General features: G+C 38.5%; 1 protein-coding gene across 1 annotated transcript; it reads left to right on the top strand.

Annotated features, from left to right (window-relative positions):
* Positions 1–16,674: 16,674 nt before the first annotated feature.
* On the top strand, positions 16,675–20,790 carry LOC140827122 (uncharacterized). The gene is made up of 6 exons (XM_073189731.1): positions 16,675–17,120; positions 17,240–18,474; positions 18,634–18,870; positions 19,362–19,420; positions 19,661–20,019; positions 20,319–20,790. The coding sequence occupies exons 1-6, from the start codon at positions 16,675–16,677 to the stop codon at positions 20,788–20,790; spliced, it is 2,808 nt and encodes a 935-aa protein (XP_073045832.1).
* The last annotated feature ends 4,597 nt before the right edge of the window (positions 20,791–25,387 follow it).

Below are 25,387 nucleotides of genomic sequence, written 5' to 3'. Positions count from 1 at the left end.
AATATCAATCAGTTAACAAATAGTTTATGGAAACAAACTGATTGATAGATAGAATTTAAATTGAAATACGAAGACACAAGATTTTATGGATGTTAAGAGATTTCAAACACTCATACATCACCCCTTCTATCTCAAGGATATGAAATCCACTAAAAGACTTTTATGGATACAAATGATTGTACAGACTCATTTCAGTTTTGGACTTAACAATACCAAACTGAAACTCTTAGTTACTAACTTGTTTATAGAACTCAATAGAACTAAAGTAATCTAACACAACTGATTCTTGAAGATTGAATGTTACAGTTTGTGTTGAAAGCTCGAAGTTTAGCCTACAAAGCAATGAATGTATACAATAAGTGTGAGCTTCGATGTTTGCAAGGATTTCAGCAGAGTAACTGAATATTAAATCGATAGTTGCTCATAGTTCAAAGATTCAAGAGTTCCAGAGTCGTTCTTCAGTTGCTCTTCTCTGCTATTTATAGGCTTCCCTCCAACGGTAATATTAAATACAATTTGAACCTTTCTATTCGTTGCATGCCACGTCAACATTCTTCTGACAGTCGTACACTGCAGCTTTTCTGAAATGTGTCGATCCCACTACTTGTTTCAGTTAGATTTTGTCGGTTGAATGTCTTAACTGATGACGTGTAGCTGAGGGATCACCTAATTGAATGAAGTCGATAAACTCACAACTGCTTGTAGTAACTGATCAGTCATTTGTCTGTGTAGTTTAGTTTAGTTTCTTGTTTAGTTTCCTTCCGATCGTTGCATATCTTAGATCAGTTCTATCATTCTTTTAAATCAGTTAGATGCTCAGTTTGTCAAACATCCGAAATATAGTTTCCAACCATTTCCCACTTTTAGGTGTTTGACAAACTTAGAAAGTAAGAAATGAAACTGATCAACTGAACTCATTGTAGATAAAATAACTCTTTCAATGTAAAGATTTGTATAAAGAATAAAAGAATAAAAAATCTTCTAACTGAATAACAAAATCTGCCAAAAATCTCTTATATCTTCTTGATCAACTTTGAAGATTTCTTTGGATGATCTTTTCTTTTTTGTTGTTCTTCCCCATTTTTGTCAAACTCATCAACCTTTTTGGATAAGATCCATACATCTGAGGAGAGGTTTGATACTACATTCATCAAGATATCTTGCAGTAAATCCATTCTTTTGGAGACTGTGCTTTCCAGAAAATCAAGACGTCTTATTACTAAAGCTTGAGTTTGGAAGTGAGCTTCAGCTGAAATCTATCTTTTGGAAGTTATTCCATTTGGAAAAATAATGAAGTTACGTCCTTTTGGATTTGCTTTAGTCTTCCCATGTTATTTTCCATTACAGAATCAAACCTCATAGTGTGCGAAAATTGGGTTCACTTGATATCAGAAATCAAAGTCATTACACCGACGAGGTTGGTATGAATAGCCTGAATTTCTTCAAATAAGGATTCATTTTCTATTGATATGCCAGGAGAAATGGCTCCAGAAGTTTCTTGTTCTTGCTCCCTGTTTTCTTGATTTAAGATTACCAATGCCCCGTCAGTTGTTTCAGTTAGGGGGTTGACCATTTTTGAGGTAGTCTCTGATATTTCCTCTTGTTGAGGTTGAGGAGAAGAAGTCGAAACAATAGTAGAATCTAACGGTTATTCAGGTGGTTGATCAGTTGAAATTGTAGCTGTTACTTGAGCTGGTTTCTCAGCTAATCCTTCAGTTGTTTGAAAAACTGAAATTAGGTTAGGCTTTACAGCTGGCACGTCTTCAGATAATGTTTTTTCAGTCATGACAGATGACTGAACTGCTTCTTCAGTTCTTGTAAAGACTGCCTGTTCAGTTGTGGCAATCAACTGAACTGGTTCTTCAGTTGGTGAACAAGTAGCTTGAGAAGCTGGCTCGTTGGTTGCAAATAGTTCTTCAACTACTTTAGTAGAAGTCTGTTGAATATCAGAGGCAACTGATTTAATGGCTTCATCAATGTTTACCAATGAAAATTTAGCATCAGTATGGAGTTCGGATCCTTTATTTGAGGAATGAGGAGAAGAAGTTGACGGTCGCGCATCCTTAGAAGAAGGAGCAGTTACTTGCTCAACAGATTCAACAACTGGTTCATGGGATGGCTTTTTCTGTTTAATAGATTGTTCAGTTTGCTCGTCCGATGAAAGATTTTGGTAATCTTTTGGAATGATAAGTTCTTGATCTAGTTCCCAATTCTTAATCTCCATCTATAGTGATAAAAGATCCATGTCTAGTTGGTCATGAACTGCCTTGTCATTAAAGGCAGTTGAGCTGGTGGGATCATAGTTTTGGTGCAGCTGAACAATCATTTGTTTTAGCTTCTTCACCCGTACTTGATCAAAGCAATATTTCTTCCTCTGCAACGCCTGAGCTACTGAAGCTGCTTTGACCAAACTTAGAACAATGGCTTCCAAGGCAATAAAATTCTTCAGAACTGATTTCTTTTGTAGTTTACTGGCAAGCACGAAATTTCTAAACTTTACCCATTCTTCATAAGTATTGAGCTTAGCCTCAGAAAATTCATTGATCTCTTCCTGATGAGGTCAATGTGGGTATGGATGGTGTTTGTTGGTCTGGGCTCTTCTATCATCTTTTCTTTGCCCTTTGAGTCAGTTAGAACATTAGGAATGCTCAGTCCTGACCTAGTTGCATCAAATTGTTCTCTGATCACTATCTCTTTAGGTCTGGCAGATGGCAAAGAAGTTGGGCTAGAGATAGTGATGAGTGGAGCTTTAACTCCAATAGATTCTACTTATCACCTGATTCAGTGATAGTCTTCTTGAGAGGAGCAGCAAGTGAAGGTGACTTATCATCAGTTGAAGATCCAACTAATATTGCTCTCAGTGGAGTAGACTTGATTGGCTGTTCAGCTCCCGATTGGATCAGCCTTTCAATTGGAATGGTGCTCACTGCGATTGAAGGTTTTTTCTTCTGAGTTCTGGGCTTCTTGGCGATCTTGGGAGAAAAAGTATTTTCAGAATCAGTTTCACTGACAACCAGTTTACATTTAATTGCCTTTTTCTGAAGTACCATTTTGGCTTTCTTAACTGATTTGGGAGCCCCCTGCGTCCCAATCTCTTTTTCGACTTTGACAAATTTCTCAGGAGAGATGTTGCGGGGTCCTTAACTCCTAGTCGTTATTACAATACAATTTGATTAGGGTTAATTAATTACAGCGAAAAACGAGTTAAAATTTTCTTTATAATGAGCCCAAAACGTGTCAACTGTAATTATAATATTAAAAATAGTATATAATATAGTCTCGTCTCAACAGGTCACAATATAAACCAAGCCCACACGTAATCCAAAACAACTACGTACAAACAACTCATATCCTCAGGACATGCCTCGGTATATAGATAAATATATATACTGGGATAAACATAAAACCTCATCTCAAACTGTGACTCCCTCCAGAAGCACCCTCTCCGATCTCCTGATAACCTGGAGTACCTGTCATTGTCCACATACAAAGACAACAACAGCCCCCTCTGGGTTGAGTAAAGCTCAGTCTGAAGCAACCACAATATATACCACAGATATCTAAACAATGATATATGATATGCAATGCATGTATGTCGTGGAGGTATCAGGTCAAATGCCCATCCACTGAGCACATGTCAGAATCAATCGAATCGCTATCAAATCAATGCTCGAGCTGGCAAACCGGCCTCAATCAGGGATACTCGTATGATAACGTCGACAAAGCGTCATCAAATCTCAAATCTCAATCAATCATCGGGGCCACAAATGACTATGCTTTAAGGGTCATGTAATACCAAACATAGCATCGTGTTCACAAACCCCAGAATCAAATCAAATCATATCAGGGTATCCAAGAATCATAGCTCAACGTGCATGTCATGTATGCCACATAAACTCAACAAATAAGGCATATAGACATGTATTCACAATCCAATCATTCAAACAAATCAAACATATATCATATGATACAGATACCTGTCGTACGTTACCCGATCGCAACATACCTCAATTCTTCGTTTCCAATTGATGTAGGTTGAAGATATCAATATAATAATCTATCTACATCAATAACATATTTACTTCAATCATAACTTCATTCAAATTCAATAATATAAGTTTCAAATATCTTTTGAAATTTTGAAAATTCATATCAAATCAAATCATAGCATAATTCAATTCCGACTTCAAAACTTAGTTTCTTGTCGGTTATTCTACCGCATATATAATCGGAATTAATAACAACTGATAAATAATTCTTCACTCTTAATCCAACGATTAAAATTCCCTAATTATAATAAATTGGAAATAATTCAAAATAACATCACTATAATCATATCTTCTTCGTTAAAATCATACACTATTCAACAATCTTTAATTTCTGTATGATTTAACAATTTATCGGATTTGTTCCAAAAATCGACGAATTTCAAACATCACCAAAACTATAAAATATATACCTAAAATCGAAGACCTCATGTCAACGATCCTAAAACTGAAGTCAGTTCGTCGATTGGATAAACCGACAAGTCGAACGATCGAAAAGAAAATCGAAGACTCTATTTCTTCTCCTCCCTGCTCTCGGCCGTCTCTATGTTCAACAATAGTGCGGTGGAATTGAATTTCAATTCAATCCACCAACTCAATTTTTCATTTTTTTAATATTATATTATAATTTATATTATATAATATTAAATAATAATATAATATTTAACATTTTAACATCGATATATCCCTTTGGACCAGTCAAACGATCAAATTTTCCAAACACTCAAAACATGAAACTTCTATATCTTTGAGTTTCTATGTTATATCCAAATCTCAAATCATTTGGGCTAATACTCAGACAATTATGTAAAAAACCATAACATAATTACCATTTTGCGCTTAAAATTAATTCATTATTTTTCCACTTATTTACAAAAATGCCATCAAAATAAATTGAATATTTTTCAACTTATTTACCAAAATGCCATCAAAGCTATTTTATTTTCGGGGTCTCACATTTCTCCCCAACTTAAAAATTTCGTCCTTGAAATCTCAAACATCTCTATATACATAACATTGGCAAACATATAATATGTCACCAGTTATAGTACATATCAAAACTAAAATCAGTAAATGGATCACTATACATTGAATAAGATGGAACAGGTGGAATAGAATCAAACAAGTGCGGATATGATTCTCGCATCTTGCTCTCCAATTCCCATGTTGACTCCTCCACACCATGTCGTGTCCATTGCACTCGAACTAAAGGGATCGATTTGTTATACAATATCTTCTCGTTTCGATCCATAATGCAAACAGGTTGTTCAACATAGGAAAGAGAAGGATCAAGTTCAACCTCATCAGGTGCAAGTACATGTGATGGATCTGGTTCACACTCTCTCAACATAGAAACATGAAACACATCATGAATGGAAGATAGAGCTGGTGGTAATGCCAACCGATAAGCAAGATCCCCAACTCGATCAATGATCTCATATGGTCCAACATATCGAGGAGATAATTTTCTTCGCATTCCAAATCGAACAGTGCCTCTGAAGGGAGATATTTTCAAAAACACTTTATCACATTTCTGGAATTCTAAGGGTCGTCTTCGTTTATTCGCATAACTCGTTTGACAATCCTGAGCAACTTTCATCCGCTGTCGAAATAACTGAACCTTATAATTCATTTCCTGTATCATTTCAGGTCCATTCAATTGTCTTTCACCAATTTCATCCCAGAATAATGGTGATATACATCGTCTCCCTTATAAGGCTTCAAACGGTGCCATACCAATACTCGTTTGGAAGCTATTATTATAATAAAATTCTATTAATGGTAAGGAATCTTGCCATCCCATTTTAAAATCCATTACAATCGAACGTAACATATCTTCTAACGTTTGAATTGTACGCTCAGTCTGGTCATCAATTTGAGGATGATAACCAGTACTCATAGCCAAACGCGTACCCATTGCTTCTTGGAAACTACCCCAGAATTTAGAAGCAAACCTGAGATCACGATCAGATACAATTGAGATTGGCACACCGTGTAATCTCACAATATTCGCGATGTATAAACGGACCATTCTCTTACAAGGATAAGTCCGTTCATACGGAATAAAATGTGCAGATTTCGAAAGCCGATCAATAATAACCCAAATAGCATCACAGCTCTTGGGCGAACGAGGTAGATGAGTTACAAAATCCATAGCAATATGTTCCCAATTCCACTTTGGGATTTCAAAACTATGGAGTAATCCTCCCGGTTTCATTCTCTCGGCTTTCACTTGCTAGCAGACAAGGAATTTTGAAATAAATTCAGCGATGTCCTTCTTCATACGTCTCCACCAGAATTGAGGTCTAAATGTCAAATACATCTTTCGGCCTCCAGGGTGAATACTGTATTTGCTACAATGTGCTTCACAAAGAAGGGCAGATTTCAAATCAGCATTATAAGGAACTACCAGCCGACCATTAAGTCGTAAAGAACCATCAGACGTAATCTGAAATCCAGACTGATGTCCTGCAGATACATGTTCTTTCCACTTTTTAATCTTACCATCGCTTCGTTGGGCCTTTCGTATTTTCGATATCAAAGTAGGCTCAATTTTCAATACAGAGATATTGATAGAATTCCAATTCGAGTGAAAAGTCCAACAAGAAGTACATATATCCTCATGTACCTTGGCGACACAAAAAAAAGCTAAAACAGAATCATGCACCTTATGACTGAGGGCATCCGCAGTAACATTCACCGATCCGGGGTGATACTGAATCTCACAATCAAAGTCTTTCAAGAGATCCATCCCTTTGCGTTGCCTAATATTCAAATCAGATTGAGAAAAGAGATATTTCAGACTCTTATTATCTGAATAGATAACAAACTTCTCTCCATACAAATAATGGCGCCAAATCTTCAGAGCAAACACAATGGCGATCAATTCAAGATCATGAATAGGATAACGAGTTTCATGAGATTTCAATTGACGAGACGCATAAGGAACCACTTTGCCATGTTGCATCAGAACACATCCCAAAATTTTACCAGACGCATCTGTACACACTACAAATCCTCAGGTACCTGAGGGAATAGTAAGTACAGGTGCTGTGGTCAATCTCGTCTTTAATTCAAGAAAACTAGCTTCACAATCATCAAACCAAACGAATCTTTGATTCTTCTGTATTAGTTGAGTAATAGGTTTAGCTATTTTCGAAAATCCTTCAATAAAACGACGATAATAGCCATCTAAACCCATGAAGCTACGGATCTCAGGAACATTCATAGGTCTCGGCCAATTCAGTACAGCTTCAACCTTAGCAGGATCAACAAATATGCCATGTCTCAAAATTACGTGGCCCAAAAATACTACTCTATCCATCCAGAATTCGCATTTGGACAATTTAGCATATAAATGACTAGTACGAAGAGTTTGAAGTATCAGTCTCAAATGTTCAGCATGCTCCTTTTTTGATTTCGAATACAAAAGAATATCATCGATAAATACAATAACGAATCGGTCAGAAAATCTCGAAAGACACGATTCATTAGATCCATAAAGACAGCAGGAGCATTCGTGAGACCGAACGGCATAACCAAGAACTCATATTGGCCATACAGTTTTAGGCACATCTTCGTCTCGAACTCGTACTTGATGATAACCAGAACGAATATGAATCTTAGAGTAAACAGAAGTACCCTGAAGCTGATCAAATAAGTCATCAATACGAGGAAGTGGATACTTGTTTTTCACAGTAGCCTGATTCAATTGCCTATAATCGATACACATTCACATAGTACCATCTTTCTTTTGAACAAATAAGACTGGAGCTCCCCAAGGTGATGCACTTGGTCGAATATATCCCTTATCGAGAAGATCTTGTAATTGTTGTTTCAATTCTTTCAGTTCAAGAGGTTCCATGCGATAAGGGGCTTTAGAAATAGGCGCAGTCCCCGGCATAAAATCAATACTAAATTCAACTTCTCGATGAGGCGGAAAATCAGGAATCTCATCAGGAAATACATACGGGAACTCTTTCGCAACAGGAATATTAGATAAAGAAGGCTCCTTCTTAGAGACATCAATAGCGTAGATAAGATCACCATCATCTTCGCTAATCAAAAGTCGAGACATTTCCAAAGAGGATACTAATGGAATTTTGGCTTGAGAAACCTTGCCATAAAAATTTCACTTGAGTCCATCAACAGGTCGAAATCGAAGCACTCCATGAAAACAATCAATAGTAGCTCGATTTGTTGTCAAGACATCCATGCCAACAATACAATCAAAGTCGTGCATTGGGAGGACAATCAAATTTAGAAACATCACATTATCCTCGTATATCAATACACAATTATGCACAACTTGCTTAGACAGAATAATCTTTCCTGCTGGCGTGGCTATCGACAAAGTATCATACAACGGAGTACACATAATATCATGGGATGCGACAAATGCATGAGATATGAATGAGTGAGATGCTACTGTATCAAATAAAACACGTGCAGGATAATCGCAAAGCATGAAAATACCTGCAATCACACCACCAAGAGCTTCCTTAGCCTGATCTTCGGTCATGGCATACACTTGAACTTGAGAAGGGACTGGAGCAGTCTGACCACCTGATCCTTGATATCGTGGAACATTTGACTGATGGAAAGAGGAAACAGGAACAATAGGTCTCATCATACTAAGGCCACCTCTAAATCCTGGCTGGGGTTGGGACGAAATCGTAGCCCTATTCGGACATACACGAGAGAAATGACCTTCTTGTCCACACTGATAACAAGTACCAAACATACCTCGACACAGTTCGATAGTATTTTTTCCTCCATAATGGCTACAATAAGAAGCGATCACAGGACTCCCTCGCTGGGATCCACTGGAACTCGAAGAAGATAAAGAAACAGTGGAACCAGTCTTCTTAAACTTCCTACATCTCGGACGCAAGGTATGATGCTGAGTTGTCACTGGAGGTGGATGAGTATACTGTGGACCTCCTCGCCTTAGTCCAGCTTCGGCTGCCTTTGCTCGTTCAACTGCCTCTGCGTAGCTCGTAGGCAAACCTGAAATGACAAAAGTATATATAGCAGGGTGCAATCCATTCACAAACCTGTTATATTTCGCTTTTGCATTTGCCGCTACGTGAGGCGCATACTTAAACAGTGTAGAAAATTTCGACGCATATTCTGCAACAGTCATCGTTCCCTGCTGCAGGCTATTAAAATCATTCTCCTGAGCAGTGTATTAAGAAGGAGGGGAATACTGCTCTAAAAACTGGGCCTTGAAGACATCCCATGTGACTTCAATCCCGGCCTCTTTCAGTCCAATCTCAACGGCTTCCCACCAAGATTTCGCTCGGTCTTTCAGTTGATACAAAACAAGTTTCATTCTCCGAGGCTTGGAGTATTCAACGATATTAAACAAGTGCTCAATATCTTTCAACCTGGCCTCTGCTCTTTCTGCGCTCTCAGTGCCAAGGAACCTCGGTGGTTTCAAGTCCTGGAATCGAGCCATCACTAAATCCATGGAAAATTCTTCAAATTGTTCAACTATCCTCTCAGTACAGCTACTCGCAATTTCATTCGTGGGATACATCTACAAATCAAAAGATTAATATCAGAAATCAATATCAATTTCACATCATCATCATCATCATCATCTCATATCATTAATCTCATCAATAACTTACTCAAACTAAATCAAGTAGGAGCAAGTAATACAAATAAATCAAACACATGCGCACAATTCATTTGTGCCTATTCAAGTGTACACAAGACTCAATCGAGCATTCCCAGCTATGCTCTGATACCACTCTGTGTGGGGCCCATAACTCCTACTCGTTATTACAATACAATCTGATTAGGTTAAATTAACTACAGCGGAAAACGAGTTAAAATTTTCTTTACAATGATCCCAAAACGTGTCAACTGTAATTATAATACTAAAAATAGTATATAATATAGTCTCGTCTCAACACGTCACAATATAAACCAAGCCCACACGTAATCCAAAACAACTACATACAAACAACTCATATCCTCGGGACATGCCCCGGTATATAGATACATATATATACTGGGATAAACATAAAATCTCAGCTCAAACTGTGACTCCCTCCAGAAGCACCCTCTCTGGTCTCCTGATATCCTGGAGTACCTGTCATTATCCACACAAAAAGACAACAACAGCCCCCTCTGGGTTGAGCAAAGCTCAGTCTGAAGCAACCACACTATATACTACAGATATCTAAACAATGATATATGATATGCAATGCATGTATGTCAGAATCAATCGAATCGCTATCAAATCAATGCTCGAGCTGGCACACCGGCCTCAATCAGGGATACTTGTATGATAATGTCGAAAAAGCGTCATCAAATCCCAAATCTCAAACAATCATTGGGGCCACAACTGACTATGCTTTAAGGGTCACGTAATACCAAACTTAGCATCGTGTTCACAAACCCCATAATCAAATCAAATCATATCAGGTTATCCAAGGATCATAGTTCAACGTGCATGTCATGTATGACACATAAACTCAAAAAATAAGGCATATAGACATGTATTCACAATCCAATCATTCAAACCAATCAAACATATATAATATGATAGAGATACCAGTCGTCTGTTACCCGGTCGCAACATACCTCAATTCTTCATTTCCAATTGATGTAGCTTGAAGATATCAATATAACAATCTATCTACATCAATAAAATATTCATTTCAATCAATAACTTCATTCAAATTCAATAATGTATATTTTGAAACTTTGATCAAATCATAGCATAATTCAATTTCGACTTCAAAACATAGTTTCTTGTCAGTTATTCTACCGCATATATAATCGGAATTAATAACAACTGACAAATAATTCTTCAATCTCAATCAAAAGATTAAAATTCCCTAATTATAATAAATTGGGAATAATTCAAAATAACATCATTATAATCATCTCTTCTTCGTTAAAATCATACACTATTCAACAATCTTCAATTTCTTTATGATTTAACAATTTATTGGATTTATTTCAAAAATCGACAAATTTCAAACATCACAAAAACTATAAAATTTATATCTCAAATCGAAGACCTCGTGTCAACGATCCCAGAACTGAAGTCGGTTCGTCGATTGGATAAACCGACAAGTCGCACGATCGAAAAGAAAAATCGAATACTTTATTTCTTATCGTCCCTACTCTCGGCCGTCTCTCTGTTCAACAATAGTGCGGTGGAGTTCGGTGGAATTGAATTTCAATTCAATCCACCACCTCAATTTTTAATTTTTCTTTTATATTATATTATATTACATTATTTATTAATAATATAATATAATATTTAGCATTTTAACATCGTTATATCCCTTTGGACCAGTCAAACTATCAAATTTTCCAAAACTCAAAACATGAAACTTCTATATCTTTGAGTTTTCTACGTTATATACAAATCTCAAATCATTTGGGCTAATACTCAGACAATTATGTTAAAAACCATAATATAATTACCATTTTGCCCTTAAAATTAATTCATTATTTTTCAACTTATTTACGAAAATGCCATCAAAATAAATTGAATATTTTTCAACTTATTTAGCAAAATGCCATCAAAGCTATTTTATTTTCGGGGTCTCACATATGTCCAGCTTGAGCTTTGGTAGCTTAAAACTCTTGGTGTTGAAGATCTTGAATTTGGATGATCTCTCAGATCAATGACCCACCAAGCCCTTGTTTTTCAGCATATAGCTGAGCTGCACTGTGAATCCCTTTGACTGTTTTGAAGACTGAAACATATTCTTCAGAAGGGTGAAGATGATCCATTTCCAGTTCAGTCTTTTGCTAGTCATGATAGTAGTCATGACTTGGAACTTTTCCAACGTAGAAGCAGCAAAAGAACCGGTTTTTGTTAGAAGCCCTTTGGCCACAATATCAGCCATCAGCTGGATTTTCGGCTTCAGTTCCTTCTTTGGAACGGAAACTTTGATATTCTGACCATCAGCAGACAAGCGAGTTTGCATCTCCTCAACGTCAGAATATTTGACCTCAGAGATATTTGCTAGTCCATCAGTTGGCAGCAGAAAGAGGTTTCTGAAGGAGTCTTCGTCGAATATCAGCAACTGGTTGTTGATGGTGGAAGTGATATTGCCGTCAGCAGAGATAAAACCGTTGGCGTAGAGATCTTGAATCTCTTTTGGATAGATTTCTTGGGAAGAAAGTCCCAGGAATGTCTTCAATCCTGCAGCTTCTATTTTGATAAACACATTCTTAATAGACTCATCCTGAACAGTCAGTACTGAGTCGAAATAAATAGCTATAGCGTTCAAAAAGTGTGCAGGAACTTGATTTTCCATTGCCGAAGAGTTGAATTTCTACTAGAAGAAAAGCTTAAAGTATTGGTTTGCTCTGGAGAATGAAATGCGCGTAAGAGAAGAAGAACTGAAATGAGGCGGGGATAAGTACGTTAGTATGTGACTGTTCAAATTTTTGGACACGTGTCAGTCCAAGATAAATTGAATAAAAACGTGTGTACGTGTGGTTAAATCGTGTGTAGAATTCAAGTGGGCTACGTCGGGCCACGAATTAAAATACTATTCATTGAAAGATGTACATTTGATGCGTAATTATCATTCACATCACTTATTATGGAATATTTATCTATTTATTAGTTAACTTATTGGAAAAGATTAGTTAGGTCAACAACTGAGTGATCAGTTATAAGCTGAATCATTTCAGTTAAAGACCAACTGAATTTTATCTTCTTAGTTAACCGTTTATATTCGATATTCCCCCTCAATAATTGCATATAAATAAAAAATAGGGTAAAATAAATTAGTCTGGATCAGTTAAGTCCATTCTGATAACTAATGTCTCTTTAAGAGCTGTATATAAATAAGATAATTGTCATTTGATAATAACATTTAAACACCGATGGATAGTTCAAGTAGTTCCAACGTCCCTCATCCTGCATTGACTCCTCGCCGTTAGGATAGACTAAAGAAGGCTCTTGAAAAGTTCGTCTTTTCAAAGGTGATGTCCACTTGGACCAAAGTTCATGAACTCCAAACGATTCATCGTGATGAATTCGTTGCTACTGCCAAGCAGAGATCAATTGCAAGAAAGTATAAGAAGCATATTGAAGTCAACCATATTTCAGAACTTTTCACTGATGATGATCTTCTTCATTTGATGCTTATGAAGGAATGAAACGTGCTGGAAAGTATTTCTTCTTCAGAAGCCTTCAGGAGAATTAACAGTCATGACTTGACTAACTGTTTGTCTCTTTGGCAAGATGCCTCTGAACATGAGATGAATTGTGTAACCTGGTTTAGATTTTATCAATAAACTTGTTGTTTCAATCCAATGTTCTTTCCTTACCTGCATATGGACTGATATCAGTTGACAAATAATTAACTAAATGACAATGACTAACTGAAAAATTATTAACTTATATTTGACTAACTGAATAAGAATAACAACTGACATGCTATCATAAAAGATTGATATAATTAAGATAAATTAATTAAACCAAGAATATTGTGAAAATGAGAAAACTTAGCCTCTGGTAATGGTTTGGTTAAGATGTCAGCTGTTTGTTGTTCAGTTGATATGTATTCCAGTCTTATTGCTTTCTTCAGAGCATGATCTCTGGTGAAATGATGTGTGATGTACCGTACTTTTAAACTATTTAAAATTTGCGGAAAAATAAAAATTTTCTTAGATATAAAATAAACCTTCAAATTTCGGTTAAAATAAAATGTTCATCCAAAATATATGCAATAAAAATATTACAAATAAAGTTTGCTAAAAATACTTGTTCAAACAACGTGAAGAAATCTCATAAAAGTCAGAGTATTAAAATCGTCATGCATAAAATTTTAAAACATTGGCAGTCCTCGGGTTTAGCATCCTGCGCAGTTCGATCTGGCTCATTGGTCCTTACCTCTCGTCTCATCATACTCGTCCTCACCTACAACGATCAAGTTTAATGAGTCTAAAGACTCAACATGTATAAACTGGTGATAACAAATAATACGCAATAAAACCACATGTATCTTTAAAGTAGCACGTACATACTTGAAACTTGAACGTAATACCATAAACACAGACGTGCCATCATCATAAAAATTTTCATAAACATACTTGCATGATACATGCTTGAACATACATAACTTCATCATTTTGCGTAGATATATGTTTCAAAGCAAGTGACTCATACATAAATATGCCTGATCAGACTAAACCACAGTATTGGGCTGGCAGGGATGTCCACTACCAAATACATGAGATCTCCGGTCATGCTTTAATGGGTGGATTGGTCCCTGGTCATGTTTTACCGTTTTATGATAAGCACGAATTTTATAGCGTTTTAGGGACTTCATTTTGTCGTATTCGTGCTTAACTGGCGTCTTTATTCCGAGTTTTGCACTTAATTCGTGTTATTATTGCCATTTGTAAGTTTGACCAAAAGACGATAAAAAGCAAAAGAAAAAAAAGAAAATTCAAACGTCGCAATGTCGTGTCAGAAATACCTGGAAAAATAGGAAAAGATTAAAAGGAGAGCACCGGGACCTATACAAGGACTCTGTATTAGGGTCCGTGTCCTAAAATCCCAAGAAAAGGAATACACGAGCCCACACGAACCCAAAGACGGACCCCTACACGGGGTCCGTGTCCAGCGATAGCCGAGAGAAGAAAATTTGCGCAGGCACACGGGCCTGTATCCGGACCCTTACATGGGTCCGTGTCCGATGGTTCCCGGAATGATAATTTAATCGAGCCTACACGGACCCCAATCCGGAGGCTTACACGGGGTCCGTGTACTTTATTTTGAGATCAGATTTCGCGAAGATTTTGTGGAGATCTTAGGAGATTTAAGGAAGAAATTAAAAGAACTTTGGGACTTTTGGGGAGATCAGAACTTTTGGCAGCCGACTTTTAGAGGAGAAAGGCAAGAACTTGGAGATTTTGGAAGGCAGCGCGATGGCTTGGGAGAAACGAGAGAAAACCGCGCACTTCACACGCAAGAACTGCGCATCATCGCTGAGATTTCTCTTCTCTTGTTTTCTTATTTTCATTCATGGATTCGAATATCAGATTTGATTCTAGTTTTGAATTTATGGAGTAGTTTTCTTGTGATCGGGACCACAATAGGGACAAACTTTTGATGTTATTCATTTATTGGATTATTTGATTTACGAATTAATTCATGTTATTGATTAATGTTTGCATAATTTTCGTGCTCTTAATTTGGCCAGTTATTGGCATGTTTGTTGTTTGATCTTGACTCGAAAGAGAATAGATTAAATTTAGCTTTAAAAATATTAATCAACACACAGTTATATTGACTAGAAATTGTATTCGGTTTCAATGTGCGATTTTAGGCGACAGCTGTGATTCCACCGTTGAATAATGCGTTTTTGTTTGATTAAGTTCAATTAGAAATAATTGGACTCTTAAATGAAAATAAGATTATAAATTCTAGAAATAGATTTATAGTTAATTCAGGTAATTTCATCGTTACATCGAATAATCTGTGGTTATTTAATCACAGTGCATGATAATAATCAAAGTTTGGACTGTTGTGTGTTTCCGGTCATTTCGTTGAAATTGAAAATTTCCCAAGTTTAAACCTGTTCTGAAAATTTGATCTTAGTTATTAACTTAGCATATTTTAATTTTATTTTACTGGTTTAAATTCTCACCAGTTCGCTTATTATCGTTTGCCTAGATTAAATTGAATAATTTAGATCTTAGTAATTAAATAATAGCCTATGTGGGATCGATACTTGGACTTGTCGTCCATTTACTATAACTTGACCTAGTCCGCTTGCTAGAATTTTTCCCAACCAAAAAAGTCGGTCAAGTTTTTGGCAACGTTGCCGGGGACTATCTATTTAATATTAGGATAAATTATTTATTTGAGACTAGGCATTTATTTATTAGTTCTTTTTATTAATTTTTAAATTTCGATCATTTTAATTAATCTTATTTCAAATTTTTGCTTTCTTTGGATCTTAAATTGTGCACTAGAATTTTGATTGCAGGAGTCTAGCTCGTGTTATATGAGCCGTGCTCAAGGCGTCAAAAATCTAGTACCACTTGATCTCGAGATTGAAAGCACTCTCCGCCGCATCCGTAGAGCTCGAAAGAACAACAACTTGGCCCTTGAATTCGAATCTGAGGAAGAATCTGAAATAGAAGTTAAACCAGAATTTAAAGATATGGCCGGGGAAGAGGATAATCGTACTTTGATTGAGCTTCATCGACCAGCGTTTGGAGGTTATGTTTCTAGTATTGTCCGCCCTACAATTCAAGCGAATATATTTGAACCGAAGCCAGCCGTCATCCAGATGATTCAACTTCAAGTGAAATTCGGAGGATCACCATCTGAAGATCCCAATGCACATCTGGAGAACTTTCTGTCAATCTGTGATACAATCACGTGCAATGGGGTGAGTACTGATGCCATTCGACTCAGACGGTTTCCATTCTCCCTGCAAGGAGAAGCTATGGAGTGGCTTCCAGACCTGCCAGTCGGTTCTATTACTACATGGGATGAGTTAGTCGAGGTCTTCATGCACAGGTATTTTCCCCCAACCAAGATTACACAGTTGAGAAATGAAATCACACCATTTGGATAGAGAGATGGGGAATCGTTAAATCAGCATGGGCAAGGTTTAAAAAGATGTTGAGAATGTGCCCAAGACATGGTTTTTCGATAGGCCAACAGGTTGAGACGTTTTACTATGGGGTGGATCCAACTGTGAGATCTATGCTTGATGTAGCGGCCAACGGTAGCTTATACAGGAAAACGCCAACCGCAGTGCTTGAAATCATATCTAATATGGCAGAAAGCAATGTAGGTTGGCAAGACAATCGAAGGGAGAAGAAAGTCAGATTCCTTGAGATGGATTCCTTGACAGCGATCACAACAAAGCTTGATGGATTGAAACATCAGATGGCACAGTTACAAGCAAATAAATCATTACCAGTCAAGCCAGTGCATCAAATTCAAGGGAATTCTGAGACAGTTGGTGGATCATCTAGCAATAGGCAACTCATGCCAGATATGTCTTGCATGGGAATACAGTGTTTTGGAGCGGACTCAGTGAACTATGTGGGGGAACCAAGGTCGGCAACCATATAACCCATACAGTTTCTCATATAACCCAGGGTGGAGGAATCACCCAAATTTTGGGTGGAGGCAATCAGAACATTCTGTTGAGCAACCACATTTTAATCCTTCACAGCATCCTACGTAGCAAAAACCTCCTCAGCAACCACCTAAACCTCCGCAAGATACTGGACCTTCGATGCCACCCGGTTTCAAGTCACAGGATAGTAAGTCGAATCTTGAGGATATTCTTGCCAAGTACATATATAGCCGGGAACGAGATGAGATGGCAGAATCATTATGCAATGATGCAAAGAGTGGAAACTCAACTAGGGCAGTTGGTGACACAAATAGCTACACGAGCTCCGGGTTCACTACCTAGTGACACGGAAAGGAATCCAAAGGGTGTCAATGCAGTCACAGTGACATCTCCCCTGAAACAAGAAATAGTTGAGGTTGAGAAAAATGTGAAAGAAAAGGGGTCATCAAAGCAAGAGCCCGAGGAGGCAAGGAAAACAAGTAAGTCTCTAAACTCAAATTCCACTGTTGATATTAATTCACTCCTGTTCCCCAAAAGAGCAAAGCAACTGCAACTAGATACTCAGTTTTCAAAATTCCTGGAAATTTTCAAAAAGCTGCACATAAATATCCCGTTTGCAGAAGCTTTAGCTCAAATGCCTTCCTATGCAAAATTTCTTCAGGAAATTTTATCAAACAAGAGGAAACTAGTGGATTTTGAGACACTGAAGCTTTCGGAGGAATTTTCTGCAATTTTACTAAATAAGTTGCCTCCAAAAGCTAAGGACCCAGGTAGCTTCTCTATCCCTTGTACCATAGGAACTTCATTTTTTGGTAAATCTTTGTGTGATTTAGGTGCAAGCATTAATTTAATGCCTTATTCATGTTTTGAGAAGCTAGGAATTGGTGAAGTTAGACCTACTACAATTTCTCTACAATTGGCTGATAGATCTATTAAATATCCTAGGGGAGTAGTAGAGGATGTGTTAGTGAAGGTTGACAAGTTTATTTTCCCGGTGGACTTTGTTGTGTTAGATATGGAAGAAGATCGTGAGATTCCTCTTATGTTAGGAAGACCATTTTTAGCCACTGGAAAAGCTCTGATAGATGTACACAAGGGTAAGTTGGTGTTGAGATTGAATGATGAGAGTGTAGTGTTTAATGTTTTCAAATCTATCAAATACCCTCATGACACATCTGATTGTTTTAGAATTGATGCTACTGACGAGTTTGTTGAGTGTGGTTTGCAGGAATTGATAGGTGAAGATCCTTTAGAGATTTTTTTGACTGATTCATGTCCAGGAGAGTTGGAGAATGAGGATATTAAGGAACACATGCATTATCTGGAAGCAGGCAGACCGATCTCAAAAACGGTAAACTCTAGGATTGGGGAGCTTGGGCATGTCCCAAGACCTTTGAAGTCATCCATCGAAGAATCCCCAATTCTAGAGATGAAACCTCTTCCTTCGCACTTAAAATAACTATTTTTATTTGATAATAATAAATTTCCAGTGATAGTTTCCTCTACTCTGACAGGGACGGAAGAGGAAAAGCTGTTGCGTGTTTTGAGGGATAATATCAAAGCCATAGGTTGGAGCATTGCAGACATAAAGGGAATCAGCTCCTCCATGTGCATGCAAAAAATTCTGATGGAGGCTGACCATAAGACATCTACCCAACCTCAAAGGCATCTGAACCCAGCTATGCAAGAGCTGGTAAAGAAAGAGGTGATAAAGCTACTGGACGCAGGTATTATTTACCGATTTCTGATAGTAGGTGGGTAAGTCCAGTACAAGTTGTTCCGAAAATAGGTGGGATCACTGTAGTAAAGAATGAAAACAATGATTTAATTCCTACCAGAACTGTTACATGGTGGCGTGTCTGCATCGATTATAGAAAACTTAATGACGCCACCCGTAAAGACCATTTCCCCCTCCCATTTATTGATCAAATGTTGGAAAGGTTAGCTGGACATTGTTTTACTGTTTCCTGGATGGCTACTGGGTTATATGCAAATTCCTATTGACCCTGAAGATCAGGAGAAAACCACTTTTACATGTCCTTACGGGACATTTGCATATAAACGAATGTCATTCGGTCTATGTAATGCAGCGGCAACTTTCCAACGATGCATGATGGCAATTTTTCTTGACATGATCGAGGATTTCATTGAAATATTCATGGATGATTTTTCTGTGTTTGGCTCTTCGTTTTATAAGTGTTTGTCTATCTGTCTAAAGTCTTGGAGAGATGTGAGGAGTCGAATTTGGTCTTAAACTGGGAGAAATGCCATTTCATGGTGAGAGAGGGAATTGTGTTGGGGCACAAAATTTCTGAGAATGAGATTGAAGTTGATAAGGCTAAGATTTAAGTGATAGAGAAACTCCCAGCCCCAACAAACATTAGAGGAGTGCGTAGTTTTCTAGGACATGCAGGGTTTTATAGACGCTTTATCAAAGATTTTTCTTGCATTGCTAAGCCACTAACCAATTTGCTGATAAAATATGTGCGCTTTGATTTTTCTGATGAGTGTGTGCAGGCATTTCAGGTTTTAAAGGAGAAATTGATCATCGCACCTATGATAATAGCACCTGATTGGGGGTCGCCATTTGAGGTGATGTGTGACGCAAGCGACACAGCTCTAGGGGCAGTGTTGGGCCAAAAGACGGATAAATGCATTCATGTCATCTACTATGCTAGTATGACACTGTCAGCTGCCCAACTGAACTATGCCACTACAGAGAAGGAGCTCCTTGCTGTGGTTTTTTCTCTTGACAAGTTTAGATCATATTTGATAGGGAGCAAAGTTGTAGTGCACACTGATCATTCAGCCTTGAAATATTTGATGGCTAAGAAGGATGCAAAACCAAGGCTAATTGGTAGGATTCTTCTGTTGCAGTAATTTGACCTAGAGATAATTGATAGGAAAGGGACAGAGACCAAGTTCCAGACCATCTCTTGCGATTAGACAATCCTATCCCAGGTACTGAAATTATTCGCGATGAGTTCCCGGATGAACAACTCTTTGAAATCAACAGTTTACCATGGTATGCCGATTTTGTTAATTATCTATCAAGTAAGTTCATCCCTCCCCATTTCACTTATCAGCAAAAGAAGAAATTTTTCTCAGATTTGAAATATTATTTGTGGGAGGATCCTTATTTGTTTAGAATTTGTGCAGACGGTATAATCCGCAGATGTGTTTCCCAGGAAGAGGTAGGTGAGATTTTGTTTCATTGTCATGCTGGTCCGACTGGAGGCCATTTTGGGGCAACTAGAACTGCGTACAAAGTCCTCCAGTCTTGTTTTTATTGGCCTACACTCTTTAAGGATGCGCATGAATATGTCACAAAATGCCCAAATTGTCAACGCACAGGTAATATCTCTAGGAGATATGAATTGCCTCTTACTAATATTTTGGTGTGTGAAATTTCCGTTGTCTGGGGTATAGATTTCATGGGGCCATTCCCAGTTTCTTTCGGGAACAAATATATTTTGGTGGCTGTAGACTACGTTTCTAAATGGGTTGAGGCTATTGCATGCAAAACTAATGAATCTAGGGTTGTCGTTCAATTTCTCAAGAAAATATTTTCTCACATTTTGGTACACCTAGAGACATTATTAGCGATGGGGGTATACATTTTTGTAATCGACAATTTGACAGTTTAATGGCTAAGTATGGGGTCCGACATAAGGTGGCAACACCTTATCACCCTCAAATTAGTGGCCAAGTCGAGGTATCAAACAGGGAAATCAAACGCATTCTTGAGAAGACCGTCGGTACTTCAAGGAAAGAATTGTCTAGCAAACTCGACGATGTACTTTGGGCTTATCGCACTGCTTTTAAAACCCCCATTGGCATGTCTCTTTTTAGATTGTTGTATGGGAAATCATGTCACCTCGCTCTTGAACTTGAACATAAGGCTTATTGTGCTACTAAATTCTTGAATTTTGATGCTAAAGCCACAGGTGACGAGAGAGTTATGCAGCTGAATGAATTGGACCAGTTTAGGTTGGAGGCTTACGAGAATTCCAAGCTTTACAAAGAGAATATCAAACGCTGGCACGATCAGAACATCATCCATCGAGAATTTTTGGTTGGACAACTGGTACTGTTGTATAACTCTCGACTGAAATTGATTCCACGTAAGTTGCGTTCACGGTGGTCAGGACCATATACCATCATGCAAGTTTTCCCCTACGGGACAGTAGAGATCACTAGTGAAGCAACTGGAACTTTCAAAGTAAATGGGCATAGGATAAAGGTTTATCATGGTGGTGCCATACCCGATGTGCCGACCACAGTGGATCTGCAGATCCAAATTGAATCAAGGGACTACAGTCAGGCTATCGACTCTAAATTTAGCGCTTGTTGGGAGGCAACCCAGTGTTTAGTTTTATTTTCTTTTCTTTCTTCTTTTATTTTAGTTTTCTTTCTTTTGTTTTATGCATTTCTCGTGAGCTAATCTCAGTGAATGATGGTGCAGGTAATTTATCACTGGCGGTAGGATTTATCAAGTGTCGGGATTCTATTAGGACGAGCAGATTCAAAACGTCAAATATGCCAGGGAAGTTTCTGTACAATTCTTGCATCTTGTGTGCTTGAGTGAGTTTCAAATTTGATGTGTAGATTTATAGAATTGTAAATATCTGGCTTTGTATTGTGTATTTGGTCTGTAGTCCGTTTCTAATCCTTTCCAACTTTTCGAATTTGCGAGCTGCGCCGGTCCTTTACACGGACCCCGACACGGGGTCCGTGTCTCAATCTTCCCAAATTTTAAAATTTTTTCCCGAGAACACACGGACCCTTATCCGGACCCCTACACGGGGTCCGTGTCTAATTATTCCCAAACTTTCAAAATTTCCGAGCCTACGCGGACCTCGGCACGGACCCTCACACGGGGTCCGTGTCAACTCCTTCCGAAATTTTTTTTGCGAGACACCACGGACCCCTACACGGGGTCCGTGCCTTCAATTCTTCAGACAAAATCAGACTAAAATCGCGATTCTCTCTTCTAAAACCCTAACCCCCCTTTCAATCTTCCACTCCAGCCACCGCCTCCAGCCAAAATCCACCGTCCCTCGCTGCCGTCATGCCGCCACTACCAACACACCTCCATCCCAACATCACCGCCGGCCACTCTCCACCACCATCTAACACCACTCCTCAACTCAAAAACAATGCACCCATCTCAGCACAGCTGCCCCACTATCAGCGTCTCTTGCCACCGCCGTCTGCCGCGCCGCCGCCCACATAGCAACACTGTGCCATCACCTCCTATTTTCCGATAAGCGTGGCTATACCTTGCTTCCAATTGCAGGTTATCCATGTGTTGGGGATTTCATGATACTATACAAGAGTGATTGTACTGCACGTTATTTCAGTTCATGATTGGGTTTTGCTTTTGGAATTGTTCTGCTGGACTTTGATCGTTTACGGGTTGCATTGTTATTGCATTTAGTCTGTTCTTGAGGATTACTTGTTATTGGAGCTTATTGTTGTAATTTGTTTCAATTTCCCTGTTGATTATTATCATTGAATTGGGATAGGTTCGTGCTTTATTTGGTTTGTGGTGATCAGTGGTTGGGTTGTTCAGATTGATTGATTGGTTTGTGGTGATAGGTTTGTGGGAGTATTCTGATATAATTGCTTGAATAAAAAATGCCTCCTCGAAAACATAGCAGCAAGCGTGCCCGAGCCGGTGCCTCTTCCTCCTCTGTATCCGCCAGGTTGGCTTTTGATGCTTCTAAGTTCACCAGTCGTGAAAATTTTGAGTGGTACTCGGCACTTCACGGGAACTCGGTCATTGTTGAGCGGTCTATTCATCCACGAATTGTCCATGAGGTTCCACTGAGGGCAGAGTTCGATAAGTTTGGATGGGGGCCTATTCTCGACATTGTAGGACCATATTACCCCGATCTGGTATAGCAATTCTATGCCAATGTTGAGGAAAAGAGACGACATGGCTGCCACATTTGCGCACTTACGTCAAAGGAGTGCCGATTGAGTTGACCAGCGCATAGCTGGCTGTGATTTTGGGTGTCCCAAATGAAGGGCCGCCGGTTTACTTCAATCAGGTAGATATCTTCTTCTCGGACCTCACATTTCGGATCCCTGAGGCTCGGCGCCGACTGCAGTACCGCTTATCTCCTACCGGCTCCCGCTCCAGTGTACTCCCCACGTCCCTCCCGCTGCTAGATCGCCTCATCTGTTACTTTTCGGGGGCAAATATCATCCCAAGGAAAGTCGGGAACAATGAGGTCCGTCATTTGGATCTCTATATCATTGACAAGATGATGAATGGTTTGGGGAACATTCCAGCTATCCCAGTGGCGTCGATCATACTTTCTCATATGCGATCAGTCGCTCACACTGACCCCACGAAGAATAGGACACCATATGCCCCCTTCCCGGTCATCATCTCCAGGATCTTGGCGGTCCATGGGTGTCGATCTCACAGACGAGACTTCTCTCCTGCCCACATCCACGCAGATGCTCACCACCCAGGCCATGCAGGGCATGTACTTTATCTTCCGACAGGGTGCGTGGTACCGAATAGGCCATGCGTGGCCGCTCGAGCTGGACCGCAAGCTGGTATACCCCCTCGACAGCGCGCCCCCAGAGGTGTACGACAGGTTTTCTCATCCATGTTTGATTGCATGGACGACTTCCGCACTAGATTGGCTCGCATCAAGCACAGTCCGGGACTCAGTTTTTTTTTCAGATGATATCTTTGCTCCCCCGTGGGACAGATCCGCACTTGAAGATTTGGAGGACTTTGAGCTAGGATCAGATGATGAGTAGTCCGCTTCTTTTTATTCTAGGATTTTCGGAGGACTTTATCGTTTTTTTTAGATTTGCGCATTTCTTTCTTATGTTGTTAATGTTGTTCTGGGACATGTTCTTTATATTTATTATCTTTTGGATTATATTTGAGGGCTTGAGTGTCTTTCCTATACCTTTTTACGTTTCCTTGTGTATTCGATGTCGTTCTTTTCAGGAACTGATGCATTCTATCCCATTGTTACCACCTACTCGACATTTGTCCAGGGAAATGTGTTTGCTTTAATTGTCTTGTTAATTATTGCCTAATCGCTTTACACTGAGGATAGTGTCGATTTCAAAGTGTGGGGGTTGGCCAGTATTGTTACACATCGTTGCACAACACTTAACAACACTTTTTCACGTAGGATTAGACTATATCTAGAGAAAGAATTTTTGTTTTACTTGATAACCAGATTTATTTGTTAGTTTTAGATCAAACGGGAAATCGATTCATGACTAGTATTGAATGAGAGGAGTCGTCGTTTCAATGAGAGAGTCAGACTTGCTCCAGTTTTGTATTGACATTTCATTCCACACACTTGGTCAGTCTTTGGCTCATTGGAAGTGAATTGGTGCAAGGTGAACTTAGAAAAAAAAATATATCGAGAAACAACCTAGAACTTGTCTGATTAGCCCTCGAAGCGAAATACGAACGATGATGACTTATGGATGATTTAGGCGATCTTTGGACCGTTTGAGGCTTTCGAGCCTACCCGATACATCATTTATTGTCTCTAGTAACCCTTCTTGAGCTTGTAAAAATCGGATGGTGTGTGTCAATGACACACAATTAGACCCCATTCGTAATTCATTCAATGTCCCACATCAACTACCAAAATTTTAGCCTATAAAATATATCCTACCCGAACTTTGAGAGAAATAAACCCTTCGAGCGCTTTGAAATGTTCCAACACTTACATGTGTATAAAAGACATATTTGAAGGAGTTGTTGAATTACAGTTGAATGAAAAGAAGTGGATTTATGATTGAAAAATAAAGAAAAAATGGAATAAAGTGTATGGTATTGAATACACCCGAAAAAATATGAGGGTGAAAGTTGAAGGACAATGAGAAAGGAAGGAGATAATAGAAGCTCTAAAGATGATAAAAGTACAGTGAGAGGTGACGAGTCAAAATTTGAATGAATGCGCTGCAGGAATATGTTTATTCTCTCTCACCTTTTGATTCCCATACCTTCTATTGTAGCCGTGAGCCTTGGCCTTACGTTATAAGCTTAAAAAGACCTATTAACCAAGTCATTATCGTTCAACATTTAGTAGAGAGGGGTATAAAAGTCAAGCATATGGGGCGTTCCTATTATATATTTATATATATACAAAAAAAAAGTTGAAGATAAGTGATCCTTAAACCAAGTAGCTATTGATGAGTTTAAGTTCTGACTTGCACACTACACACATCTCGTTCTGCTGATCTTGACTG

The sequence above is a fragment of the Primulina eburnea genome, chromosome 3 (assembly GCF_022965805.1).
Source record: "Primulina eburnea isolate SZY01 chromosome 3, ASM2296580v1, whole genome shotgun sequence".
Classification (NCBI taxonomy): Eukaryota; Viridiplantae; Streptophyta; class Magnoliopsida; order Lamiales; family Gesneriaceae; genus Primulina; species Primulina eburnea.
Note: the sequence above shows the minus strand (reverse complement) of the source record. Positions and strands in the feature narration are given on the sequence as shown.